The sequence below is a fragment of the Nyctereutes procyonoides genome, unplaced genomic scaffold, assembly GCF_905146905.1.
Source record: "Nyctereutes procyonoides isolate TBG_1078 unplaced genomic scaffold, NYPRO_anot_genome, whole genome shotgun sequence".
NCBI lineage: Eukaryota > Metazoa > Chordata > Mammalia > Carnivora > Canidae > Nyctereutes > Nyctereutes procyonoides.
Genome location: NW_026575120.1, coordinates 1,283,302 through 1,308,072, shown reverse-complemented (window position 1 = coordinate 1,308,072; position 24,771 = coordinate 1,283,302). Strand labels below are relative to the sequence as shown.

At 39.5% G+C, this 24,771-nt stretch overlaps 1 protein-coding gene and 1 pseudogene across 1 annotated transcript; one reads left to right on the top strand and one right to left on the bottom strand.

Annotated features, from left to right (window-relative positions):
- The window catches only part of LOC129516095 (dipeptidyl peptidase 1-like), a 52,407-nt pseudogene extending 35,210 nt beyond the window's left edge, over positions 1-17,197 (bottom strand).
- A 2,894-nt stretch (positions 17,198-20,091) lies between these two features.
- Positions 20,092-24,400, top strand: LOC129516094 (WD repeat domain phosphoinositide-interacting protein 2-like). Its single transcript, XM_055335446.1, is given in 4 exon segments — positions 20,092-20,166; positions 22,766-23,170; positions 23,237-23,514; positions 23,516-24,400. Coding segments are annotated over 4 exon segments (1,407 nt in total). The 3' UTR covers positions 24,165-24,400.
- Positions 24,401-24,771: the final 371 nt, after the last annotated feature.

The window sequence follows — 24,771 nt, the reverse complement described above, 5'->3', positions numbered from 1 at the left end:
CTCCCTACCCATGACCACTCCAACTCTAGCTATCCACCAGGGCAACCCTGGTACTGCACACCCCAGGACAGCTCCAGCACACATAGTCTTAGCCATCCTACCAAGGCAGCCACAGTGACCATGCCCAAGATCCCCAACACACACCTCCTCCAGCCCTAGCCATCCATCCAAGGTGCCATAGTTGGGCACACTCTGGGATCCCTGCTCCATTCCACCAAACTGCCAGGCACATGCGATATACTCAGGGAATGTTCCTACACAAAACCTATCCTTCCACACCAGGAGAAGTAGCTGTTCCTTCTGATTCATAGGAAGAAACACAGAATGTCAAACAAAATGAGGAGACAAAAGATTTTTTAAACAAAAGAACAAAACTCCAGAAAAAAAACTAATAAAACAAATAGTAAGTAATTTACCTCATAAAGATTTCAACGTAATGGTCATAAAGATGCTCACCAAACTCAGAAGAAGAATGAAAGACCATAATGAAAACTTCAGGAAAAGGTTATAAAATATAAGAACAAATCAAAGCTAAATAATACGATAACAGAAATGAAAAATACACTAGAAGGAATCAGCAGCAGATTACATAATACAGAAGAAGGATCAGCAATCTGGAAAGCAGATTAGTGGAAATCACCCAAGAAGAACAGTAAAAAGGAAAAAAGAATTTTTAAAAATGAAGATAGTTGACATGCCTGGTTGGCTTAGTTGATAGAACATGCCACTCTTGTTCTCAAGGTCGTGAGTTTGAGCCCCATTTTGACTGTAGAGATAACTTAAGAAAAATTAAAATTAAATATAATAATAAAATTAAAAATTAAAATGAGCATAGCTTAAGGGACCCCCGGGGCATCAAAGGCACTAACATTAACATTATACGAGTCCGAGAAGGAGAAGAAAGAGAAAAAGGCAGAAAACGAATTTAAAGAAATAATGACTAAAAATTTCCCTGACCTGGGGAAAGATATCCAGGTCCAGGATATACAGAGAGTTCCAACAAAGATGAACCCAAAGAGATCCACACCAAGACACATTATAGTTAAAATGGCAAAAGTTAAAGACAAAAAAAGGAATCTTATAAGCAGCAAGAAAAGAAAAAAAAAAAAACAAATAGTCACATTCAAGGGGAATCATATAAGACTGATGTTTCAGCAGAAATTTTTCAGGCCAGAAGGGAGTGGAATGATATACTTCAAGCCTTGAAAGGGAAAAACTTACAACCAAGAATTTTCTACGGAGCAAGATTACCATTCAGGATTGAAGGAGAAATAGAGTTTCGCAGACAAGCAAAAAGAGTTCATCGTCATTAAATTGGCCTTACAAGAAAAGTTAAAAGGTCTGCTTTAAGTGGAAAAGAAAATGCCACAAGGAGAAATTTAAAAATATATGAAAGAAAAAAAAATCACACTGTTAAAGGCAAATATATAGCAAAGGCAGTGGATCAGCCACTTAATAAGCTAGCATGAAGGTTCAAAGACAGAAGTAGCAAAAACAACTATAATTTCAATAAACAAAATGGCTAAATCTGTAGCATGATTTATCAAGAAGAAGTGAGTGAGGAACCAAGTAAATAACATTAGAAATAAAAGAGTAGAAGTTACAGATGATACCACAGAAATACAAAGGCTCATAAGAGACTACTACAAACTACATGCAACAAATTGGAGACTGGAAGAAATGGATAAATTTCTAGAAAGACACAGTCTTTCAAGACAGAAGCACAATCTTCCAAGACTGAATCATAAAGAAATAGAAAATCAAATAAATTGATTATAAATGATGAAATGGAATTTGTAATTTTAAAATTCCCAGAAACCAAGGTCTAGGACAAGACGGCTTCATAAGTGAATTCTACCAAACATTTAAAAAGTGATAGTATCTATCTTTCTCAAATTATGTTAAGAAATTGAAGAGGAAGAAATGCTTCCAAACTCATTTTACAAAGCCTCACACAAAACAACAAAAGGTACCACAAAAAAAAGAGAACTACAGGCCAGCATCCCTAATGAACATAAACACAAAAATTCTCAAAACATATTACCAGGGGATCCCTGGGTGGCTCAGTGGTTTAGCGCCTGCCTTCGGTCCAGGGCATGATCCTGGAGATCCGGGATCGAGTCCCACATCGGGCTCCCTGCATGGAGCCTGCTTCTCCCTCTGCCTGTGTCTCTGCCTCTTTCTCTATATCTGTGTCTCTCATGAATAAATAAATAAAATAAAATAAATAAAAAGAATGAAGTACCTAGGAATAAATTTTACCAAGGAAGTAAAAGATTTGTACTCTGAAAATTATAATACATTGATGAAAGAAATTAAAGATGAAATAAATAAATAAATATGCACATGGATTAGAAGAATTAATATTGTTAAAATGTTCATAATACCCAAAGCAATCTACAGATTCAATCCAATAACTCATCAAAATATCCCTAGCAGTTTTCACAGAAGTAGAGCAAATATTTCTAAAGTTTAGGGATCCCTGGGTGACGCAGCGGTTTAGTGCCTGCCTTTGGCCCAGGGCGCGATCCTGGAGACCCGGGATCGAATCCCACGTCGGGCTCCCAGTGCATGGAGCCTGCTTCTCCCTCTGCCTATGTCTCTGCCTCTCTCTCTCTCTCTCTCTCTCTCTCTCTCTCTCTGTGACTATCATAAATAAATTTAAAAAAATAAAAAAATAAAATTTATATGGACCACAAATGACCCCAAACAGCCAAAGCAATCTTAAGAAAGAAGAATAAATCTAGAGGTATCATATTTCCTGATTCCAAACCATATTACAAAACTACAGTAATCAAAAACATAGTATTAGCATAAAAATAGACACATTGATCAATGGAAAAGGAGATTCCAGAAATAAGCCCACACACATATGATCAATTAGTCTATGACAAAGGAAGCAAGAGTATACAATGGGGAAAAACAGTCTATTCAATGGATAATGTTGGGAAAACTGGACGGATAATGTTGGGAAAACTGGACCACTTACTTATATCATATACAAAAATACATTCAAAATGATTAAAGACTTGAGGGTAAGACCTGAAAGCATAAAACTTATAGAATAACATATAAGCAGTTAGTTCTTTGGTTTTTTGTTTTGTTTTGTTTTTAAAGATTTATTTATTTATTTATTCATGAGAGATGCAGAGAGAGGCAGAGACACAGGCAGAGGGAGAAGCAGGCTACTTGTGGGGAGCCCCAGGAGGGACTTGATCCCAGGACCCTGGGATCTGACCTGAGCCAAAGGCAGATGCTCAACCACTGAGCCACCCAGGTGCCCCTGCAGTTAGCTCTTTGACATCGATCATTCTGTAAAATATTTTTTGGACCAATTCTCTTCATGTACAAGGACAACAAATGTTAAAATAAACAAATGTGATTATATGAAACTAAAAGCATTTCTACAGTGAAGTAATCCACCAGCCAAATGAAAATGCAACCCCCTGGATGGCAAAAGATAACTACAAATCATATCATGATTTTGGCTAATGGCCAAAATATAAAAGGAACTTACACAATATAAATTTTAAAAAACCTGATTTTAAAATGGGCAAAAGACTTATAGACATTTTTCCAAAAAAGACATACAAATGGCCAACAGGAAAATGAAAATATATTAAACATTACTAATCGGGGAAATGTCAATCGAAACTGCAATGGAATATCACCTCACACCTGCTAGACTGGCCAGTATCAAAAAGACAAAAATAATAAGTCTTGACAAGGACGTGGAGAAAAGGAAACCTTCATACTGTTGATGGGAGGATATATTGGCACAGCCACTGTGGAAAGCAGTATGGAGGTTCCTCAAAAAAATTAAAAATAGAACTACCATATAATCCAGCAATTCTACTTGTGAGTATTTATCTGAAAAAAAAAAGAAAACATCAATTTGAAGAAATGTATGTAGCATTATTTGTGGGTTTTTTTTTTTAAGATTTTATTTATTCATAGAGACAGAGAGAGAGAGGCAGAGACACAGGCAGAGGAGAAGCAGGCTCCACACAGGAAGTCTGACGTGGGACTCAATCCAGGGTCTCCAGGATCACACCCCAGGCTTCAGGCGGCGCTAAACCGCTGCGCCACTGGGGCTGCCCTGTAGCATTATTTGTAATAGCATTATTCACTGCAGGATTATTTGTAATAGCTATGGAAGCAACCTATATATCGATTGATAGATGAATGGAAAAGGAAGATGTGAGATATATACATATGGATCTATCTATCTATCTATCTATCTATCCCACATCTTCTATATATATAATAGAATATTACTCAGCCATAAAAAAATGAAATCTTGCCATTTGTGAGGACATGGATACAGAGTATTATGTTAAGTGAAATAAGACAAAAAAGACAAATACTATATGGTTTCACTTATATGTGGAATCTAAAATATAAAACAAAAAAGAAACAGACTCCTAGATACAGAGAGCAAACTGTAGGTTACAGAGCAGGAGGAAAGGATTGGAGGGATGGGTGAAATGGTGAAGGGAATAAGAGGTACAAACTACCAGTTATAAAATAACTAAATCATGGCAATGTAATATACAGCACAGGGAATATAGCAAATAACATCGTAATAATTTTATGTTGATAGATGGTAACTTAGACTTATTGTGCAGATCATTTCATCATGTATACGAATATCAAACCAGTATTATGTACTCCTAAAATAAGATATTGTATGTCAATTATATTTCGATTTGAAAAAAACACATACACACACAAAGAGCAAGTGCATGTAAAGCACTTGACAGGTTGCCTACCACAACTCTCAATAAATGTAACTGATAAAGATAAATAAGCATGGTAATTAGATGGACAATAGCTAGGAGAGGACAACCAAGATGAAGAGCAGTGAGCAAGGACTATAGGTAGAAGGATAATTTAGGATGGACCTAAGGAATAACGGTGAGCCTCCTGTACTCAAAGCCAGGGGGGGAAAGAACATTCTAGGCCGAAGAGACAATGAGTACAACATTCCAAAGGAGATGGAAGTAGAGGAGGAGCCAGATCTCTGAAGTCCTTGTTGGTCCTAGAAAGGAGTTTAGGGGCAGCCTGGGTGGCTCAGCGGTTTGGTGCTGCCTTCAGCCCAGGTCATGATCCTGGGGACCCGGGATTGAATCCCACATCGGGCTCCTTGCATGGAGCCTGCTTCTCCCTCTGCCTGTGTCTCTGCCTCTCTGTCTCTCATGAATAGTTAAAAAATCTTTGAAAAAAAATAAATAAAAGTGAAATCTTTAAAAAACAAAAGGAGTTTAGGTTTTATTCTAAGAGCAAAATGAAAATGTTGAATAATTTTAGATGAGAAAGTAACATAATCTGATTCAGTTGTTTTTATGGGTATTTATTTTTATTTATTTTTTTTATCACTTTGCTGTGTGACAGGATGAGAAATAGAGAAAAGACAGGAAAGAGGAAGACCAATAGGGAATTAAAGCAGGGTCCAAGCAAGAGAGAGGACAAGCAATTAGGGTAGGATGATGCCAATAGATGTGCAGATAAGCATGTCAAATCACAATATGACTGGAGATAAAAATAAATAGAAGTAATAAACCTGTGAAATAGGTATGATAGTTATCCTAATTTTGTAGCTAAAGAAACTAAGGCTTGGTGGAATTTCAAACTTAGTCAAAGAGAAACTGGGGTTCAAGTATAGGATTTCTGACTCTGCCCATTTAGAGATTAGATTAAGATGTGTGGTTTGTGGGGGGAAATAGCATTCACTTTAATGCTTCATAAGCCTGCCTGTTTAGAATCAAACAGAACACTATGGAACATTATGTAAGAATGCATCTGTTGTGTATCTGTTACATGAAGCAGCTCCAGTTTTGTTTTATTTAAGTCTTGTAGGTTGTCAGAGTCGGGGGGGGGGGTTTTATGAGAGTTTTTTCTTTCTTTCTTTCTGCTTGTCCTTTAGTCTCTTAAAATGTGCTCTGAAACAAAGCACTGTAGGATAACTCGTTACCGTTTGGATTTTACTTGAAGTAAGACTGTTTGTTTTTGTTGCTATGTTCTCCAAAAGGTAGATTGCTTTCTGAAATGTGTGAACTTCCACTGGAGAGAGGGAAGTTGAAATGTTATTTATCTCTAACCCTACTTACCCACATTAGAGAACCAGAATTACAGGATTATTATTTTGCCATATGCTGATTTTTACCTACAGGAGAATTTTGGTTGCAAAGAAAAAACTTTCCAAAGAGATTTTATTTCAGTGCTGCCTGCTTTCCTAGTCTATCCACATAATCAGCTTCCAGAATTTGGCACTGCACCTTCCTGAACACACACTCACCCCAAAGATCTTTTGACTTAATGTGATTGTCCACTGTTGCATATGTTCATATTGGCAATACTAACGTACATTAGGGAGATTTTCTATGGACAGGACCCGGAGAAAGATGTTTCTGAATATATATTCAGGTAAGGTAGGTAACTTCGCCTGATACTTTCTCTCCAAATATTCTGGAAAACATGAGTTTTAAGATGTTTTTAAATTAAAAAAGGAGAACTATGGTACAACAAAATGGGAGGGGTTACTGAAGTGTGTAAAGTTCAAAATGAAGAAAGGAGAGGGGGGAAATGAGCGAGTTCTCTCCAGTAAAAAGTGTTGCAACAAGTATCTGGCCTGCAATTTCACCTCCTTTTTATAAAAACATCTCCAGAGTAATGTTGTTGTTTTTCTCAAAATATAGTTGACACACAATGTTACATTAGATATAGGTACAGAGCAGAGTGATTCAATATTTCTATATGCTCACTACAAGCGTAGTTGCCATCTTTCCAGAAAGTAATGGTATTAGAGGGTAAGTTTTAAGGCTCACAATATTTTACACATTTTGTGTATCTAAACTGACTGGCCTTTCTATCTTGGTAAAAGATTTGTAGGAGGAAGGTGACAAGAAGGACATGGAGCAGAATACTTTATAAACCTTCATAACCTATGAATCCTTCCCAGTTTCATCTTCTCTTTATTTCAGGAGTCAAGAGGAGATTGTAGTCTGTGTGAATGGTGAAAAGTACAAGTGTAGAAGGACATGCAACTAGAGTGGAGGCTGAAATTATAGGCAGTAGTCAGCCATACCTAATAGTCAGGAAGGAGCACTCAGCCCTGCATAGGATTTAATGAACCTCACCTAATTTTATTACAGGAAAGGGGTCATATTTGCTTCTAGGTATTGTTGAATTCCATTATAAACTCCTAAAGGGCTTAATTTGGATGGCTCTAGTACAAAGCCATTTTTAAGTTATTCATTTCAATGTTCTGCATGAATGTGGTAGGATTTGGCAACTATTACAATGATTGGAGGATCCCAAATGAGATGGGTCAGTGACAAAGTTTATCTGCAGCTTTGCAATGTTTTCATTTCAGTTATGAATTTCTTTTAACTCCCCACACTGCAGGCTCTACTTATATAAGAGCCTTTTAAATATTATCCAAAGCTTACCACAAAGGCTATACAGAGTGTTGCACATTTTGACATACATATTATTTCCTTCTTGTTGGCATGTAGAAAATTGTCATTCGAAATGAGAAGACAGGATTAGAGAGAGGACAAAGTTCTTGGATCTCCTGTCTTCAATACTCCTCTTCTCACCATTATAATTAGCATCAAGCTGGTCACCTCCATGTCTAGTGATATGCTGGTAAATGTTTAACAACCTGCTCTCTCAAAATAAAACAACCTTGAATTGTAGGGCTTGACAATTATTTGGTATAAATACCCCCTCATGTGGCCAATTTCAAGCTCCCAACATAATGGTACTGAACACAGAGTTGGGAAATGATGTATAATCAGCTCTGGTTAACTATTGCCAGCACTCAAACACATTACCAACAGAATCTTCTCTGCACAGCAACAGGGAGAATGAAGATGACAGGACAATGATGGCCATGTTGTTGGCAACCGTGATGCTTACTATTCTTAAATGCCATAATTCTTTTATAAAAGCCACATTTATGTCTTATGGAATGCATGCTTCAGCCACTGGATAATGCCAGAATGCTGAGAATAGTTACAAGGGTGCATAACTAAAAATGTTCATAGGAATAGAAACTCATTTCAATAGCTCATATTTATATTTGCATGTTTTTTCATTTTTTCTTGCCATTGCATAAATGATCTGCTTTGAAAAAAAATGTTGGTATCTTTATGAGATTAAGAGAGGCTAAGTTCTCCCTTTCACCCTGAAAGAGTGACATTTCTGGTTCTTGGTCTGAAGTGTCACTTTGGTTTGCCATGATATAGTTAAAACATGAACACAAAAAAAATCATGTAACAAAACCCACTGCAATAATAAACCATCAGGGGAAAAATATTAAAAATCTGTTATTTGAGGGGATCCCTGGGTGGCGCAGCGGTTTGGCGCCTGCCTTTGGCCCAGGGCGCGATCCTGGAGACCCGGGATCGAATCCCACGTCAGGCTCCCGGTGCATGGAGCCTGCTTCTCCCTCTGCCTATGTCTCTGCCTCTCTCTCTCTCCCTGTGTGACTATCATAAAATAAAAAAATTAAAATTAAAAAAAATCTGTTATTTGATGCTTAATTACAAATACAAATGTAATGCAAAAGAACTAACTAACCAAACTTGAAAACTGCACCTAGTACTTCTCATCTAATAACTTGACAGTTCTCCTGGCCTATTGAAGAATGCAAGTTGAATCCTGAAGAAAGCTGAGATATTGCAACTTTCAGACAATTCGTGTACAATTACTACTGAGTATCATGATATGTCTTCCACAGGAGCAGATACTTCTCTTCACATGATTCAGAGATCGATTGACTACACAGAATAGGGAGAAGCTAAAGTATTCATGAAGGCATATTCACTGAATTGCTCACCCTATCTGAAAATGTACATTCCTCCCTTGGTTTAAAAAGTAAAAGGCAAAAAAAAAAAAAAGTAAAAGGCAAAGTAAATTCATTTTTGTGGAGTGGCGACACCATGTGACATTGCAATTGTAATGCTAGCTTCTGAGAAGTCTAGTCAACAAAGATAAATGCAACACCTATGGCTTTATTCTATCTCTCTAATCTCCTGGTCAATGTGGTAGTCTTTAGCTACATGTAGCTATTTAAATTTAAATTAGCTAAAATTAAATAAAATTTAAAATTGATTTCCCAGTCATATTAGCCACATTTCAAGTGCTTGAAATTAACCATTTCAACCTATGGTTGGTGGCTACTGTGCAGTGCAGATATAGAACATTTCCATGACCACAGAAAGTTCTACTGGATAGCATTGACTAAGATACACTAGCCTCATTATGCTGCCACACCAGAAAATGAAAGGAAGAGAGCAAAAAATGGAACTGGCCCTTTGCTTTACTACATTCTCATAGAAATTATTTTGGCCTAGAAGCATCTTTTGAATAGTCAGATGTTAGGAGTATCTTAATCTGGAACCCGATATCCTTGAGCAAATACGCAACTCCTTCTTTCATATTTAATTGTAATGGGAAGAAATGGAGAAAACATTTAGCAAGCCATGCTTAACAGTAATTCCCAAGCACTGCATTTATCAGCAGAAGAAATGAGATTCTGGCTGCACAGAATTGATTCCTTACCCTTGTTTTGCTTTCCCCTTGACCCTGGTATCATAGAAATCTTTACAACAAGCAGTATTTTAGTCCTTAGGAGGAAACCTCCCATGTGCTCCCCAGTCCCTTAGCAGCCCAGATGCTGCTCTACTGAATCCTGACTCCCTCCAGCTGGATGCTGAAGTAAGTTCAGGGAGCCCTTCTCCTGGGCCTACTAAATGAAGCAGAATTTTCTGTCTCTGACAGGCAAGGGCTAATTAGTGTCTTTGAATATGAAAAGTTTGCTCAGAGCCTCTTGAAATGGAAAAAAAAAATCAAGATTCTAACTTTAATCCAGCAGTTTCTGAATTAAGTTTTGCAGAACCTCAGATTGATTGATTTCTAACCCATTCAGCCACAACTCTGTCCTTGGGCATAATCTGGATCTTTTCAATACAGTGGTTATCACAGCGGTAGAAAGAGCAGCAAAACCAATGCTATGATAGCTAAAATATAATGTTTTGTCATCATGCATCTCCCTATCATAGGTTCATTGTCTAGTCAATCTTTGGATAGAAAATAGATTCAAGGGACCCCTAGGTGGCTCAGTGGTTGAGCATCTGCCTTTGGCTCAGGGCGTGAACCTGGGGTCCTGGGATCGAGTCCTGCATCGGGCTCCCTGCAGGGAGTCTGTTCCTCCCTCTGCCTGTGTCTCTGCCTCTCCTTGTGTCTCTCATGAATAAATAAATAAAATCTTAAAAAAAAAACAACAAAACAAAACAAAGAAAATAGATTCAATGGCAAAAAAAAAAAAAAAAGGAAAATTATTGCATGCACCTGCCTGATTGCTCTAGCTTGCCACATACAATTAGAAAGTGACATTTTGGAAAAACAAATACACTACAAAACAGCACCATTGTCTGAAATAAAAGATTCCCATCTGAATTATTTTTTCACTTCATCACTTCCCTCTGTCTCTACCATCCCAGTGCTGACCCACTGATTCTATCAGGCATCCATTTGTCCCTCCCTAGAAGCTCTGCAGCCTCACAGCCAGTATCTGTAAGTGCCTGCTCACACTATAATCTCCAAAAGGGATCTTCTTACCCTTTGTAAATTACCACAGAGGTATAGCCCACTAAAAAAAAAAAAGTATGAATTAGGATGAATTTCACTGAATTTCATAGCTTACTTAGTTTTAATTAGGGGGAAAATAGGAGATTTGCATCAATGCAAGATAAATTTATTGTCTTCTCAATAAGAACATTTGTTTGACCACTGTACCTGACATTTTATAGTTCTTATCTGTGTCCCTTTTCTAATTGGAAACTGTGTGTTCTTTTATGATTAAGCGAGCAAAGCACTTTTCAAGGGAATCTTTAAGTGCTGTGTTAATTTTATATCCCTTAAGTCATTTCCACTGCAGAAAATCATGAGCCCAGATCATGGAGTCAGTGTTTGAAAAAAAGGTGGGGGGTTTCCATTTCCTCCCTGCAGATCACTTACCTAGGAAAACTTGAGTGCTATTCATTTGCCTATGGGCAATTTCCAAGTTGATAGTGGTATGAAGTTTTTTCACCAACTGGAAAGAGGGAATTCTACGACCCACCCATTTCTAGTTATTCTAACCTTGACCGGGTCATGAAAAAACCATGAACAACTTTTATTTCTTCTCTCTTATTTGCTCTGTCATCTGTAGAATTTAGCTGAGGTAAAGAGGTGCTTTTTTCTCATTAATCATTGTAAGCTAAGGAATAATTTTATTGCTGTGAATGTTTTGGGCAGAATGCCCATCTTAAAGTGGAAGATGTTAAGCCGAACCATTTTCTCATAAGATGTATGTTTCTGCATCTTCAACCAATATTCTTTAGTCTGCTGAAATGCATTAAAAAGTAGGAAAGATAAATAGACCCACCTAACTGTTTTGAGGTAGAGGATTGAACTATAAGGCATGTGGAAGAGATAGCTTCATGCTCGCTTATGGTCTAATAACTGCAAAAATGGACAGATTCTTAGTAAATAAAATCTTGAAGTAAACCAAAAGGCAAAGAATATGAAACACTAACCGATCGAGTTGAAATAGAGATACCTCACTTTGCTTAGTGACCAAGCCCGATTAAGAGTAAAGCAAATATGAAAAGTGTCAGAATGGTGGGTAGAAATGCCTATGAATAAACACAATGCAGTATTTGCTTCACAAATTTTTGAAATCTCGAATTAACAGAGCACCACAAAAAAAATGGTTTCATTACAGAAATTCTGGCCTAGGGGATCCCTGGGTGGCGCAGCGGTTTAGAGCCTGCCTTTGGCCCAGGGCATGATCCTGGAGGCCCGGGATCGAGTCCCACGTCGGGCTTCCTGCATGGAGCCTGCTTCTCCCTCTGCCTGTGTCTCTGCCTCTCTCTCTGTATGTCTATCATGAATAAATAAATCTTAAAAAAAAAAAAAAGAAATTCTGGCCTATTTAAAAAAAAAAGAAAAAGAATCATAATATATCTTTATGAGAATGTAAATTCCATAAGGGCTGTGTATGTGTGTGTGTGTGTGTGTGAGAGAGAGAGAGAGAGAGAGAGAGAGATTCACTGATGCATGGCTGACATAGAAAAGATACATAGTGAATATTCGCTGAATAGTTTACAAAACAATTTCCTGTATATGATCTCAAGTGATATCACTGACCCAGCTATCTTGAGGAGCACATACCAGTCACCTGCGTTAGCCTCTAGGTGGAAGGACAGCACCTCAGGTGGCATCACAGAAATGGAAATCAGCCAGGAAACCAAGGGAAGAACTTTTGGTAAAAGATGCAGTGATCAGTGGGTGTCAATTCCAGTACCTCACAGATATCAAATCAATATTCATTGAATGGTGAAGCTTTCCCTAAAGATGCAGGCTTGCTTAAATTAGCCCCCCTCCCTTTACTGTCACAGTGCCATATTTCACTTCCTTCATAATTATTAGGATAATAAAAAATTAGATTATTTAGCTATGCATTTACTTGTTTATTGGTCCTCTCACCCCTCTAAAATGTAAGCTCCATGAATGAAGAGTCCTTGTTTGTCTTAGTCCCTAAAGAAGTGTCTGATCCACAATAGATACTCCATAAGATTGGGATGAATAAATGAATCAACTAATCAACCAGCTATCTGAAATGACTGCCTGGATTATCTTTTTTTTTTTTTTTTTTCAATTATTCTCTCTCTTTGGCATACATACTTGGGTAGTGTGATTGTTTATCTGTTTTAGTTTGTATGTGCTATATGTGTGCTGCTTGCCTTTCTCCTCTTTCTTCCACTGTAACCTGAACAACCTCTTTCATGAGAAGGTGGGATGCCCTTAGGTGACCTACCAAGACTACGGTCAATCCAAGGAAGAGAATCAGTATTCGGATGGCTTGAGTCAGCTCTTCTCTAATAGCCTGAAATGCTAAGGATGAGATACTGAGGCCCAGAGTGGTGGTGAGACAGGACTTCAAACTGGTCCCTCGACTAGAAGGCATGGTCTTCCCTCCTAAGCCATGCATTAATCATTTCATCTTACTGATAACATGAAAATAAAAATAAAAATTTTAGGGAAGGATACTATGAAAATACACAGTTCTTATGATCATTTCTTCTTTAGTTGAGAGGTAAATTAAATGATCCGTTCCTAAAACAACCAGGCAATACAAAAGATGTAAAATCAACCTCAGCTTTAAAACAATGGGAAAATTCTATTATCACCTTGTGATTTTCTTGTCATCATCACTTAGAGCTTCCCTTTCTCCTTCCAGGCAATTTTCTGGGAATACTGAAAAGTTTTTGTTCTCATTTTTTTTTTTTCAGTATGGCAGTAGTCCTAAATCTTGAAGCAATAAAAATAGTCATTATAAATTCAAGGAAAGACTTGGAATATTTTTAATAAAAATCTGGCTATGTCTTCTCATTCATGTCACTTAGAGTTATAAGATCAGTTCCTGCTGCTTTTTTAAATGGTTAGATCTCTCTCTAATGCAAGTAATATCTTTCCTTTTTCAATTCCACATGCTCTCTCCCCATCCCAGGGAATCAGCACTGTGGTCAATACTCATCATGGGGTTTACTGGTTTCCCCTCAACGATGACTATTTTTCTTCCATCTCCGTGTTTCTTCTCTTCTCACATTGTGAAACACATGCTTTTGTACTGACTTTTTGTCCCTTTCAGAGCCTTAGTTCTTTAAAAGCAAGAACACTATATTACATATCTTGATCTCCAACAGGGCACTGACTATATAAACGAAAGCAAGGGTTAATATGCTACGATTATACCTCCTGTTTGTTCTATTCACCCCAATAGTTTAATATGTTTGTGATAACGTGATAATTAGATTTGCATTGAAAATGGAAATTAAGAAAAAGCTTTAGACTAATAATGGACATTGTCCCATTATTGGACATTAGCTGTAACAAGTCTAGACCAGATCCTAAGTAAATAACCAAAGAGCCTCAGCACTTTCATCTTCTATCCCATTACATTTAAATGGCTATCTGTGTTCTTTGAAATTTTAATCACCTAGAAAGCTGCTGCTAGGATCCTAGAGCCTGCTGGGTGAAATCATTATCCCACAGTTTTTATTCTCCAAGTACTCAATGCTCTTGGAGCCATAGATCCACATAACTTTCTCTTCACCTTGTAGTCAAAAGTGGTAAAATCTCCAACGGATGACTCAAAGATTGGTCATAAAACTATGTCAGTAAATACAGTAATCTCCTGAGTTTGTCAAGGTGAAAAATTAGCGCTTTACACGAGACCTAACAGCTTTTTCTTCAATCCCACCATTCCACGAGAAAGAGAGAATGATAGCTTTATACAAGGTGGGTAGACAGTGCCTGGTTCAGGGTTCTGATATATAAGCTTAAAATGTAAGGGGAGGAATTTAGTTTGGGCAGGAAAAAGTTCTCCACCGTAGAAGTTATTTGACACTGGCATATAATCTAAAGGAAAATGACAATGTTGCATCCACAGGATTTTAGGTTTTTAAATGTTGAAATGTGCTCTCTGGGGGTGACCTGGACACAAAGAAATAATCTCTTAAAGAGTTCTGTGATTCTCTGATCATACTTAAATATAATAGTTTCCTAGCACTGGGGATTTTCAGAGGGTGGCACCAGTCATTAGAAAAGTGAAGAATAACCTTTTGGAGGTTTAAATTTTTTTTTTTTATTTATTTATGATAGTCACACAGAGAGAGAGAGAGAGGCAGAGACACAGGCAGAGGGAGAAGCAGGCTCCATGCACCGGGAGCCCGACGTGGGATTCGATCCCGGGTCTCCAGGATCGCGCCCTGGGCCAAAGGCAGGCGCCAAACCGCTGCGCCACCCAGGGATCCCTCTTTTGGAGGTTTAAACCCAAAAAGCTATATGCTTCCATCCAAAATGGTTTTTCAAACAAACTCAGTGTTCAAAATTACAATCCTGCACAAGTCCCTCTTGAGTCAACACCAGCAATTAACACTTGGTACTCCCATATACCTGACACTAAGCAAACGGTCCCAAATTAAAGTGCTTGCCCTGAGTTCATGTTGGGTACAGAACAGTACGGTACTAATATTTCAAAAACTTGATCCACATCCGTTTTGAAGTTTAAGTCAGAAATCACTTTTATTTTTATTTGTATTTATTTATTTATTTTTTAATAAATTAATTTTTATTGGTGTTCGATTTACCAACATACAGAATAACACCCAGTGCTCATCCCGTCAAGTGTCCCCCGCAGTGCCCGTCACCCATTCACCCCCACCCCCCGCCCTCCTCCCCCTCCACCACCCCTAGTTCGTTTCCCAGAGTTAGGAGTCTTTATGTTCTGTGTCCCTTTCTGATATTGCCCACACATTTCTTCTCCCTTCCCTTATATTCCCTTTCACTAAAGTTGGAATTGAGGAAGGGGGAAAAAAAGAGAGGGAAGCAAACCATAAGACACTCTTCACAATAGAGAACAAACTGAGGGTTGCTGGAGGGGAGATGGGTAGGAAAATGGGCTAGATGGGGGATGGTCATTAAGGAGGACACTTGTGACAAGCACTGGGTGTTGTACGGAAGTGATTCATCACTTCCACTTCTGAAACTAATATTACCGTATATGCTAAATAACTAGAATTTAAATTAAAACTTGAAAACAATAAATAAATACATAAGTAAATGGAATTTTCAACTTGTAGGGGAACGCTAGTCACAGTTTTGTAAGACTAATAGTATTTTTCTGTTTTGTTTTGTTCTGTTTTTTGTTTTTTAATTGTTTTTCTCTTTTGTAAGTACAATACATATAATAACCTTCTCAAAGCCTGTCATGGTCACATTTGAAGTGAAGGAGCAAAACAATCCAAATCACCTGGTGGACCACAAGTGAATTAATTCAGCTTTCCCAGAGACAGGCAGTATATTCATATCCCATTGTTACTCATTGATTACAAAGACCCAACCCTGCAGAGGAAGGACTCTAATTTAAATGCGAACAGCATGTGAAGTTTTTTTTTTTTCTTATTTCAAGTAAATTGTTTCATTACGACCCTCACGAAGGAGATGGCTTCCCGTGTTTGTACAGACAAAAGTGCCAGCAACAGATAGATAAGCCAGTGGAGCCCAAATTAACTTACTTCATTATCTCATCCACTCACCTACCTAGAAGAGTCCACCTTCTCCAGTCTCTCCCTCCTGTCACCACTGCCTGCCACCAGGGAGAGAAAGAAGGAACAAGTTTCCAGTTCACGCTCTCACTATTATGCACTTCGCCTGCTATTCAGCACCAGCTGCTGGGCATCCTGTTGGGGCAATATTTAAATATTAGGCCTACCAGCTGTGTTTGTTGTTGTTGTTGTTGTCTTAATAGTATCTTAAAAAGTCAGTGACTGTGTTTGTGGCAGACTCTACAAGGCAAGGACCATGCACTAAAAATCATTTTCTCCTCTAGAGGTTTAATAGCTCTAAAAATGACTTTACATCAGTAAGAAAAGTTTGCCTTTCTTTGGCGCTTCCACACACACACACACACACACACACACACACACCCTCCCATATAACTGAGTTAATGAGTGTTCCTTGCTTGCAGCTATCTTTCCAAAGGCAGACACCAAATAGGGAAAAACATTCATCAGTGAAACTTTAAGTAAGAGAATAAGCCAATCCTTTGAAATTTCGGTGACCGGTTCAGGGTGACTTGAGTTGAACATGAGAAGCCATCGGGGCTTGGGGGCCATTTAGATGACTATTAATAGAAGTAACGTCAGCTCTAATAGGTCTTGGATCATATTTCAGTCTGTAGCTCACAAACTCCTGCCATTAAAAATTCTAAGAATTACTATGCAATTGAGTGTGCAATGAATTTTTTTAATACACGGTTTTGTAGAACACAGTCTGGAGCCACTCTTAAGGTAATTCTGGAAACGACATTTTAAAAAAGTAAAAAAAAAAATCTAAGTGAGGAAATATTATCACAAAATACTGACTCATGTACAGTATTCTCAGAATCCAAATGATCCCAAAGCACATCATAAAACAGTTAAATGAGTGTGAAAATTTATGTAGGAAGACAGATCGGTATCTCCTCACCATAAAAGGGAAAATGACTCATTCCCCCAAGGGTAAGCTAGCATCCTGCCACATTTTTCAAATGCTATAAAGTTAACTTACTTCCAGTCCCGTCTCCAGAAGCTGTCGTCATGTAGCGGTAGTGCAGATGAGCAAGAACCCGACACTTGGACCAGAGGAGGGGCTCCTATCTTGGTCAGGCATTATCTAGAACTGGTCTGACTTTGATGCATTAAATTCCCACTCTTACATTTTTTACTTCTGTCCTCTCTCCTTTCTCGGAACCTTTTCAAACTCATTCTGCCTTCATTTTCTATACTAATTATCTAAATTCTGTCATCTGTCACTTTTTTCACACTTTGTCAATAGCCCTAAATCCCTTGTGTCATTGTTCTCCCTTACCCAAGGTATAGTCATTAATAAATTAGTGAGATGCTAAAATCAGGCTGGTAGGGGTGCCTGGGTGGCTCAGTGGTTAAGCATCCACTCTTGATTTTGGCTCAGGTCATGATCTCAGGGTATGAGATGGAGCCCCGAGTTGGGCTCCCTGCTCAGCGAGTTTCAGTCAGCTTGAGTTTCAGTCTCTCCCTGTCTCCCTCTATCCCTCTGCCCTGTGCACATGCTCTTTCTCTCAATAAATAAATAAGAGCTATAATATAATCATCATCATCATCATTATCATTTAAAAAAATAAGATCAAGTTAGTAGCTGCTTAACACATGAAAGCTTCATTTTTGTCAAATGTTTCCATAGTCCTCGTGTGGAATAATTTTAGCCAAACCAGGAATTTGTAATTTTTCTGCACAGTGAAAATATACTATATGCATTTTTACCTTTTTTAAAAAAAATATTTTTATTTAATTGAGAGAGAGAGAGAGAGACAGAGATAGCAACAGAGAGCATGAGTGAGGAGTTGAGGGAGAAGCAGGCTCCCACTGAGCAGGAACCTGATGTGGGGCTCCATCCCAGGGTCCTGGGATTTTGACCTGAGCTGAAGGTAGATGCTTAACTGACTGAGCCACTCAGGTGCCCCACATGTTTACCTTTTATCACTGTCATCTTTGGTTGGCTGCTGAGAAAAGTATATGCCCTTCTCTTTCTGACCCTGATGACCTTAATCATTTGCTATTGGTGCCTAATAAATTCATAGTGCTAATAACCCTAAACCAAATCCATCTAACACTCCCCAAAACATCGTGAGCTGAAGGTCCAACATGGTTAAGCATAGGGGATACACCCCCAGCCTCTGACAGCTTTGGCTAAATGTGCTGCGATCATCATCACACAATTAAGAAATCCTGTGCCTAGTGACTTGGAATTTTTTTTTTTTTTTCAGATTCAGCTAAACCTTGTCACATTTAAATGATACCCAAAAAGGCCAACATTCCTCTGCAGGAAATGGTGATGCCAACAATCATCAATTAACAACATAAAGCAGGAAAGGACTGTTGAGCTTTTGCTAATGCAGTGGCAGAAGAGGAAGCAGGTTGATTGACAATAAGAAGATTATACCTGGTTTTTCAATACAGCAGGCAAATGAATATTGCTGATAAACGCACTATCAGCCTTATTCTTACAGCCTTGATAACGACTTTAATCTTGACCTTGAAATGGCTTCTCCTACACACAAAGCCTTTTTAAAATGACATTCCATCAAAATAAATAAATAAATAATGAAAGAGAAAGAAAAAGAAAGAAAGAAAGAAAGAAAGAAAGAAAGAAAGAAAGAAAGAAAGAAAGAAAGAAAGAAAGAAAGAAGAGGGAAGGAAGGAAGGAAGGAAGGAAGGAAGGAAGGAAGGAAGGAAGGAAGGAAGGAAAAAGAAAACTTTATATGAGTGTTTACTGTGGACCAGTCAACTAAGTGCTTTATCTACCTCTTGTGTCACCTAAGCCTTAGAACAACTTGATAAGAATAACAATTAGCATCCACATCTTACAGATGGGGAAACTGAGGTTTGGTGCAGAACAGGTTCTATCTAAGATCAGGGTCCGAACTCCTATGCTGCCTGTCTGAGGTCACAGCCCTCATAGTTTGTGTTTCTGCCATCTGGCTTCCCACCAGCTAACAGGGCATTTGACTGATAATTATAAAAAGCAGGTACTAAAAATAGTGTAGGGCAAATGACAGCAGGTAATTGATTGCATTTAGGCTATTAGAGCAAGGAAAGGGAAAGTTACAGCAAGTTCCTGCCTTCTCTGTAGGAAAAGCAGGCCATTGACTATGTAATGACATTTAAGGAGACCTTAAAACCTCCTCCGCACAGGTAATAAAGATCTTTCTCACTAGTCTTCTTTAGAGCAGACATTCTTACTCTTAACCTCCTTGTAGGCTTTTTTTTTTTTTTTTTAGGACACACGTATCTTTACTGGATTGATTGTTCTGTTTTCTAGGAAATGGAACACATTAGCTCATAAAATGAAGGATTTAATTCATCCACTAATATCTCTTTTCAATTAACAGAGACACGCATTGAAGTGTTAAGATTATTGGAAAGCGATGTTTTCCCACTCGACTTTGTCAGGTGCTACACGTGCCTGTTTTTTTTTTTTGTTTTGTTTTGTTTTTTAACTAAAACTCTCTTGCAAGGTCACCTTATTGTCAGACCTGTTGGTTATTTTCATTACTCAGTCTGTACAGCCTTCAACACTGTTGACATCTTCCTTCATTTGAAATGCCCCCTTTCTTTGGTACCAGGACACCACATCTCCTTATTTCCTATTTCTGTGCCTCTTCTGCACCATTTCTCCTGTGAGCTACTCTTTCATACATGCATCGAGTGTTGGAGTTCCTCAGGACTTTACCCCACATCTCTCCTCTTCTCTCTGTCTTCACTCTGGGCCATCTCGTCCACTCATGTTGTTTCAGTTGCCATATGTATAGACAACCCTGAAATCTCTATCAGAAGCTCAGAGTTCTATTCAGAAGTTCAGGTCCATACAGCAAAATGTCTATCGGACCTCTCAGACATCCATCAGACATCTTGTTCCACAGTCCCCGAAATTCAGTTATTATTCTCCATCTCCCACATGTATCCATCCTCTGGTATTCTGTATCTCAGTAAACAGTCTGCTGGCTACCCAGCTGCCACAGGAGAAACCTGGGTATCATACATAGCCTTTGTTGTTCTTTCTCATTCTTCATATCAGATCAACCATCACCTGCTCCGTATGTACCTGTTACATATCACTACTACTAATACCTAAATTCTACTCTGTCCATCCTATCACTCACTTAATGCAGATGTCACCTCTCTTCCAGAAGACTGTGGCCAAGTGCAGCCAAGATCCTTATGCTACTTTGTCTCCTTCAGTCCACACTTTGGAAAACCACATATCATCAAAATAAAATTTTATTATTAAGACAAACTGTAATGAATTGGCTATTTTAACACCAAACCTAAACCTAGTATAGGGCCTGACACATAGTAAGCACTCAGTTACTGAGTGAAAGACAGAAAGTTTGGACCAGGGAATGGAATTTATAGGGTGGGGTCTAATCCCCAATAGGATTCTTTGGTATTCCATAGACAACAAATGGGTGAGAAGAAGGAAGGTTTAGTTGGGAAAATGTTAGGGAGAATATAACCAAATGGAAAGGTGAAAGGTGCTTGAAGAGAAAGATAATCTGCTACCTAGCTTCATATAATATATAATTACCAATTATACCGACAAAAATAACATATTGGTTCTTCCATTTGAAACCAAAAGCATTGTGAAGCCAGGATGCAAAAACAAAAATAAAAACAAAAAAACACAGAATCCCTAGTAGCTCTATGGCATTTGCCATCACTATGTCTCTGGTTAAAACTAAATCCGGCCGCTTTAAGTTGAGAAAACAGAAAGAAGAAGGACACATCTTTTCTGACTTCTCCGTGTCAATCACTCTTCTGGAGGGTTCACGGGCTTTGTATCACCGAGAACGTCTAACGTGCAAAAAACAGTGAAAGTTACAAATTTGGTTGAGCGTTGTTTTCTGCCCTCAGAGACTTCACTGCCCAGCTCCAGAGAGGAGGTAAGGATAAGTATGTAAATAAATACAAGCCAAATAGAATAAAATACCTTCTATTACTATAGTACATATAAATTTTGGATTTTTCACAATAGTTCAGATGTTATATGATTTATAATTTTCTTATTTTCAATGACAATGCACATAACATACATCTAAAAGCTGTTTCATTAAAAAATCTTTGTAAGGGGCACCTAGGTGACTCAGTCAGTTAAGCAATGGACTCTTGATTTTGGCTCAGGTCATGATCTCAGGGTCCCAGGATCAAGCCCTGTGTTGGGCTCCAAACTCAGCAGGGAGTCTGTTTCAGGATTCTCTTTCCCCTCTGCCCTTCTCCCTGCTCATTCATTCTCTCTTTCTCTAAAATAAATAAATGAATCTTTTTTTTTAAAAAAAGAAGAAATATATTTGATCTTCAAAAAAATAAAAAATATTTGTAAGAATTTTCTTCTCAGAGTAATGGTTCAGAAAAAATAATTGTCCCTTAATATAACCATGTTACCAAATTTTGGTTGTTTAAAAAAAGATTGATTATTGGAGAGTAATAAAATACCGGAGGGGTCTGCAGAAGAGAGGGAGTCTTTCACCAAGCTTGTGAAGAAACTGTTCAGCTAAACCAAAAAAAAAAAAAGGTGGAAAGGAGTTTTTCATCAAGCAACACTGAGAAACTGCATTGAAAGTAGAGAGACTAGACAAGCAAAATTTATTTAGCCTCTACAGTTAGTTGCAACCATCATAGTAACTACTGTCGCCATGGAAGAGAATGGCCACAATCATGGCAGCTTAAAAAATATGATAGTTGGGCACCTGGGTGGCTTAGTCAGTTATGCATCTTCCTTCAGCTCAGGTCATGATCCCAGGGTGCTGGGATTGAGTCCCATACTGGGCTCCCGGCCCAGTGGGGAGTCTGCTCCTCCCTCTCCCTCTACCCTTCTCTGCCTCTTGTGCTCTCTCTCGATCATGCTCTGTCTCTCTCTCAAATCAATAAATAAAATCTTTAAAAATATATATGATTGTTAGAAGCCCACTGACAAAAAGTTGAGATGTTTGACCCAACCATGAAAATAATCTGCAGAACCTAGGAAATAATAGTTTTCTTAAAACTCACCCATAATCCTCGTCCAGAAGCTTCTTGTATGGAACAAATGAAAAATCTCTTCCAGTGAAGCTGGTGTATGTTCATGATACGGAAGACAACTTCTCTGCTCTAAATTGATCGAAATGGTGACTTTGGTCCTCCTTTCACGGTAAAGGGAATAACCAAGCTTGATACCATCATTGAAAAGCTAGCTGTTGGGGATCCCTGGGTGGAGCAGCGGTTGGCGCCTGCCTTTGGCCCAGGGCGCGATCCTGGAGACCCGGGATCGAATCCCACGTCGGGCTCCCGGTGCATGGAGCCTGCTTCTCTCTCTGCCTCTCTCTCTTTCTCTCTCTGTGACTATCGAAAGAAAGAAAGAAAGAAAGAAAGAAAGAAAGAAAGAAAGAAAGAAAGAAAGAAAGAAAGAAAGAAAGAAAGAAAGAAAGAAAGAAAGAAAGAAAAGCTAGCTGTTGGCCCCGGCTCCGGAGCATAGACAAGAGCCGGCACCGGAGGAGGCGGTGGTTGATCCCCCAGCAGCCAGCTGCGGCCCGCGCGGCGGCGAGCTGGGCCCGGCCCCACCCTGAGCTCACCCGACTCCCCCTCCCGCGCGCGAGCCCCTGGCCGGGCCCGCCCGCCCCGCCCGCCCCGCCCGCCCCGCGCCCACCGTGAACCTGCAGCTGCTCTTCGCCGACTTCAACCAGGACAACACGTCCCTAGCTGTTGGTAGTAAGTCCGGTTATAAATTTTTCTCCCTTTCTTCTGTGGATAAGCTGGAACAGATCTATGAATGCACTGATAGGGAAGATGTGTGCATTGTAGAGAGATTGTTTTCAAGCAGCTTAGTGGCCGTCGTCAGCCTCAAAGCTCCTAGAAAGCTAAAAGTTTGCCATTTTAAGAAAGGAACTGAGATCTGCAACTACAGCTACTCAAATACCATACTGGCCGTGAAGCTGAACCGACAGAGGCTAATAGTTTGCCTGGAGGAGTCTCTCTATATACACAACATTCGGGACATGAAAGTACTGCACACACACACACACACACACACACACACACACACACACACAAAAGAAAAAAAAAGAAAGAAAGTACTGCACACGATCAGGGAAACCCCTCCAAACCCTGCAGGCTTGTGTGCGCTGTCGATACACAACGACAATGGTTACTTGGCATACCCAGGCAGTGCCACTATTGGAGAGGTGCAGGTCTTCGACACCATGAATTTGAGAGCTGCAAACATGATCCCAGCTCACGACAGTCCTTTGGCAGCATTGGCGTTTGATGCCAGTGGAACCAAGCTTGCCACTGCCTCCGAGAAGGGGACCGTGATTAGAGTATTCTCCATTCCAGAGGGACAAAAACTCTGAGTTCCGGAGAGGAGTTAAGAGGTGTGTGAGCATCTGCTCCTTGGCCTTCAGCATGGACAGCATGTTCCTCTCTGCATCCAGCAACACTGAGACTGTGCACATCTTCAAACTTGAGACTGTGAAAGAAAAACCTCAGGAGGAGCCCACCACCTGGACTGGGTACTTCGGGAAGGTACTCATGGCTTCCACCAGCTACTTGCCCTCCCAAGTAACAGAAATGTTCAACCAGGGCAGAGCTTTTGCCACAGTGCGCCCGCCTTTCTGTGGCCACAAGAACATCTGCTCACTGGCCACAATTCAGAAGATTCCCTGACTACTGGTGGGAGCTTCTGACGGGTACTTGTACGTGTATAACCTGGACCCCCAGGAAGGAGGCGAGTGTACCCTGATGAAAGAGCACAAGTTGGATGGAAGCATGGAGACAACCAATGAAATCTTAGACTCAGCCTCTCACGACTGCCCCTTAGTGACTCAGACCTACAACACAACTGTTGCCACAGGTACTCATGTGCCTTCATCTCCAACCAGACTTGCCTACGGAGACGAGCTGGGGGCCGTGGGCAGCGCATGTCTGGAAGAGGAGGCCAGCGCTCTGCGGCTGGAGGAGGACAGCGAGCATCCTCCTATGATTCTTCGGAGGGACTGAACTTGACCTGTGAACTCTGACCCCCGGAGCAGAGAACACTGGCTTGATGGAGGACTTTGTGTTATGCTGCTATGAACTTTGACCTGAGTTGGGGAGAGGATGGCAGAGACTTAAAAAGAAAAAAAAAAAAAAAGATCGTAGCTGTAGTCTCATTCCATACTGTTGAGAAATACATCGTTTTCACTTCAGTGGCTTTTAATCCTGCTTAGGAATCTTAGCTTTTTGTTTGTTTTCTGTTTTTGCCAAAATTAACTGTTTGGTGAAGCCCTTGAAACCTTGCTTTGCATGCGTTAATGTGCCAAGCCAGCATAGGAGAGCTAGAAGCCACTTTATAACAGCTGCAGTTGTTTGGTTTTTAAAATCTGTATATAAGGAGGAGCGTACACAAGGAGAAGGTGGCATCGTGCAGAGCGGTTCTGGGTGTTAAGGCGGGTTCTACTCAGGCGGGTCCAAGAGCCCTCTCTGGGTTTGCCAGGCTCAGGGGGCAACAGCCGTGGGGAGGGGTCCTCTCTCTCCAGAGCCCCTCCTGGGCCCTTCCCCCCATTTTATTTTGTTAATTGAATTCTTTCCAAATTGGATTATTCTGGGGAAAAAAAAAAAAGAAAAG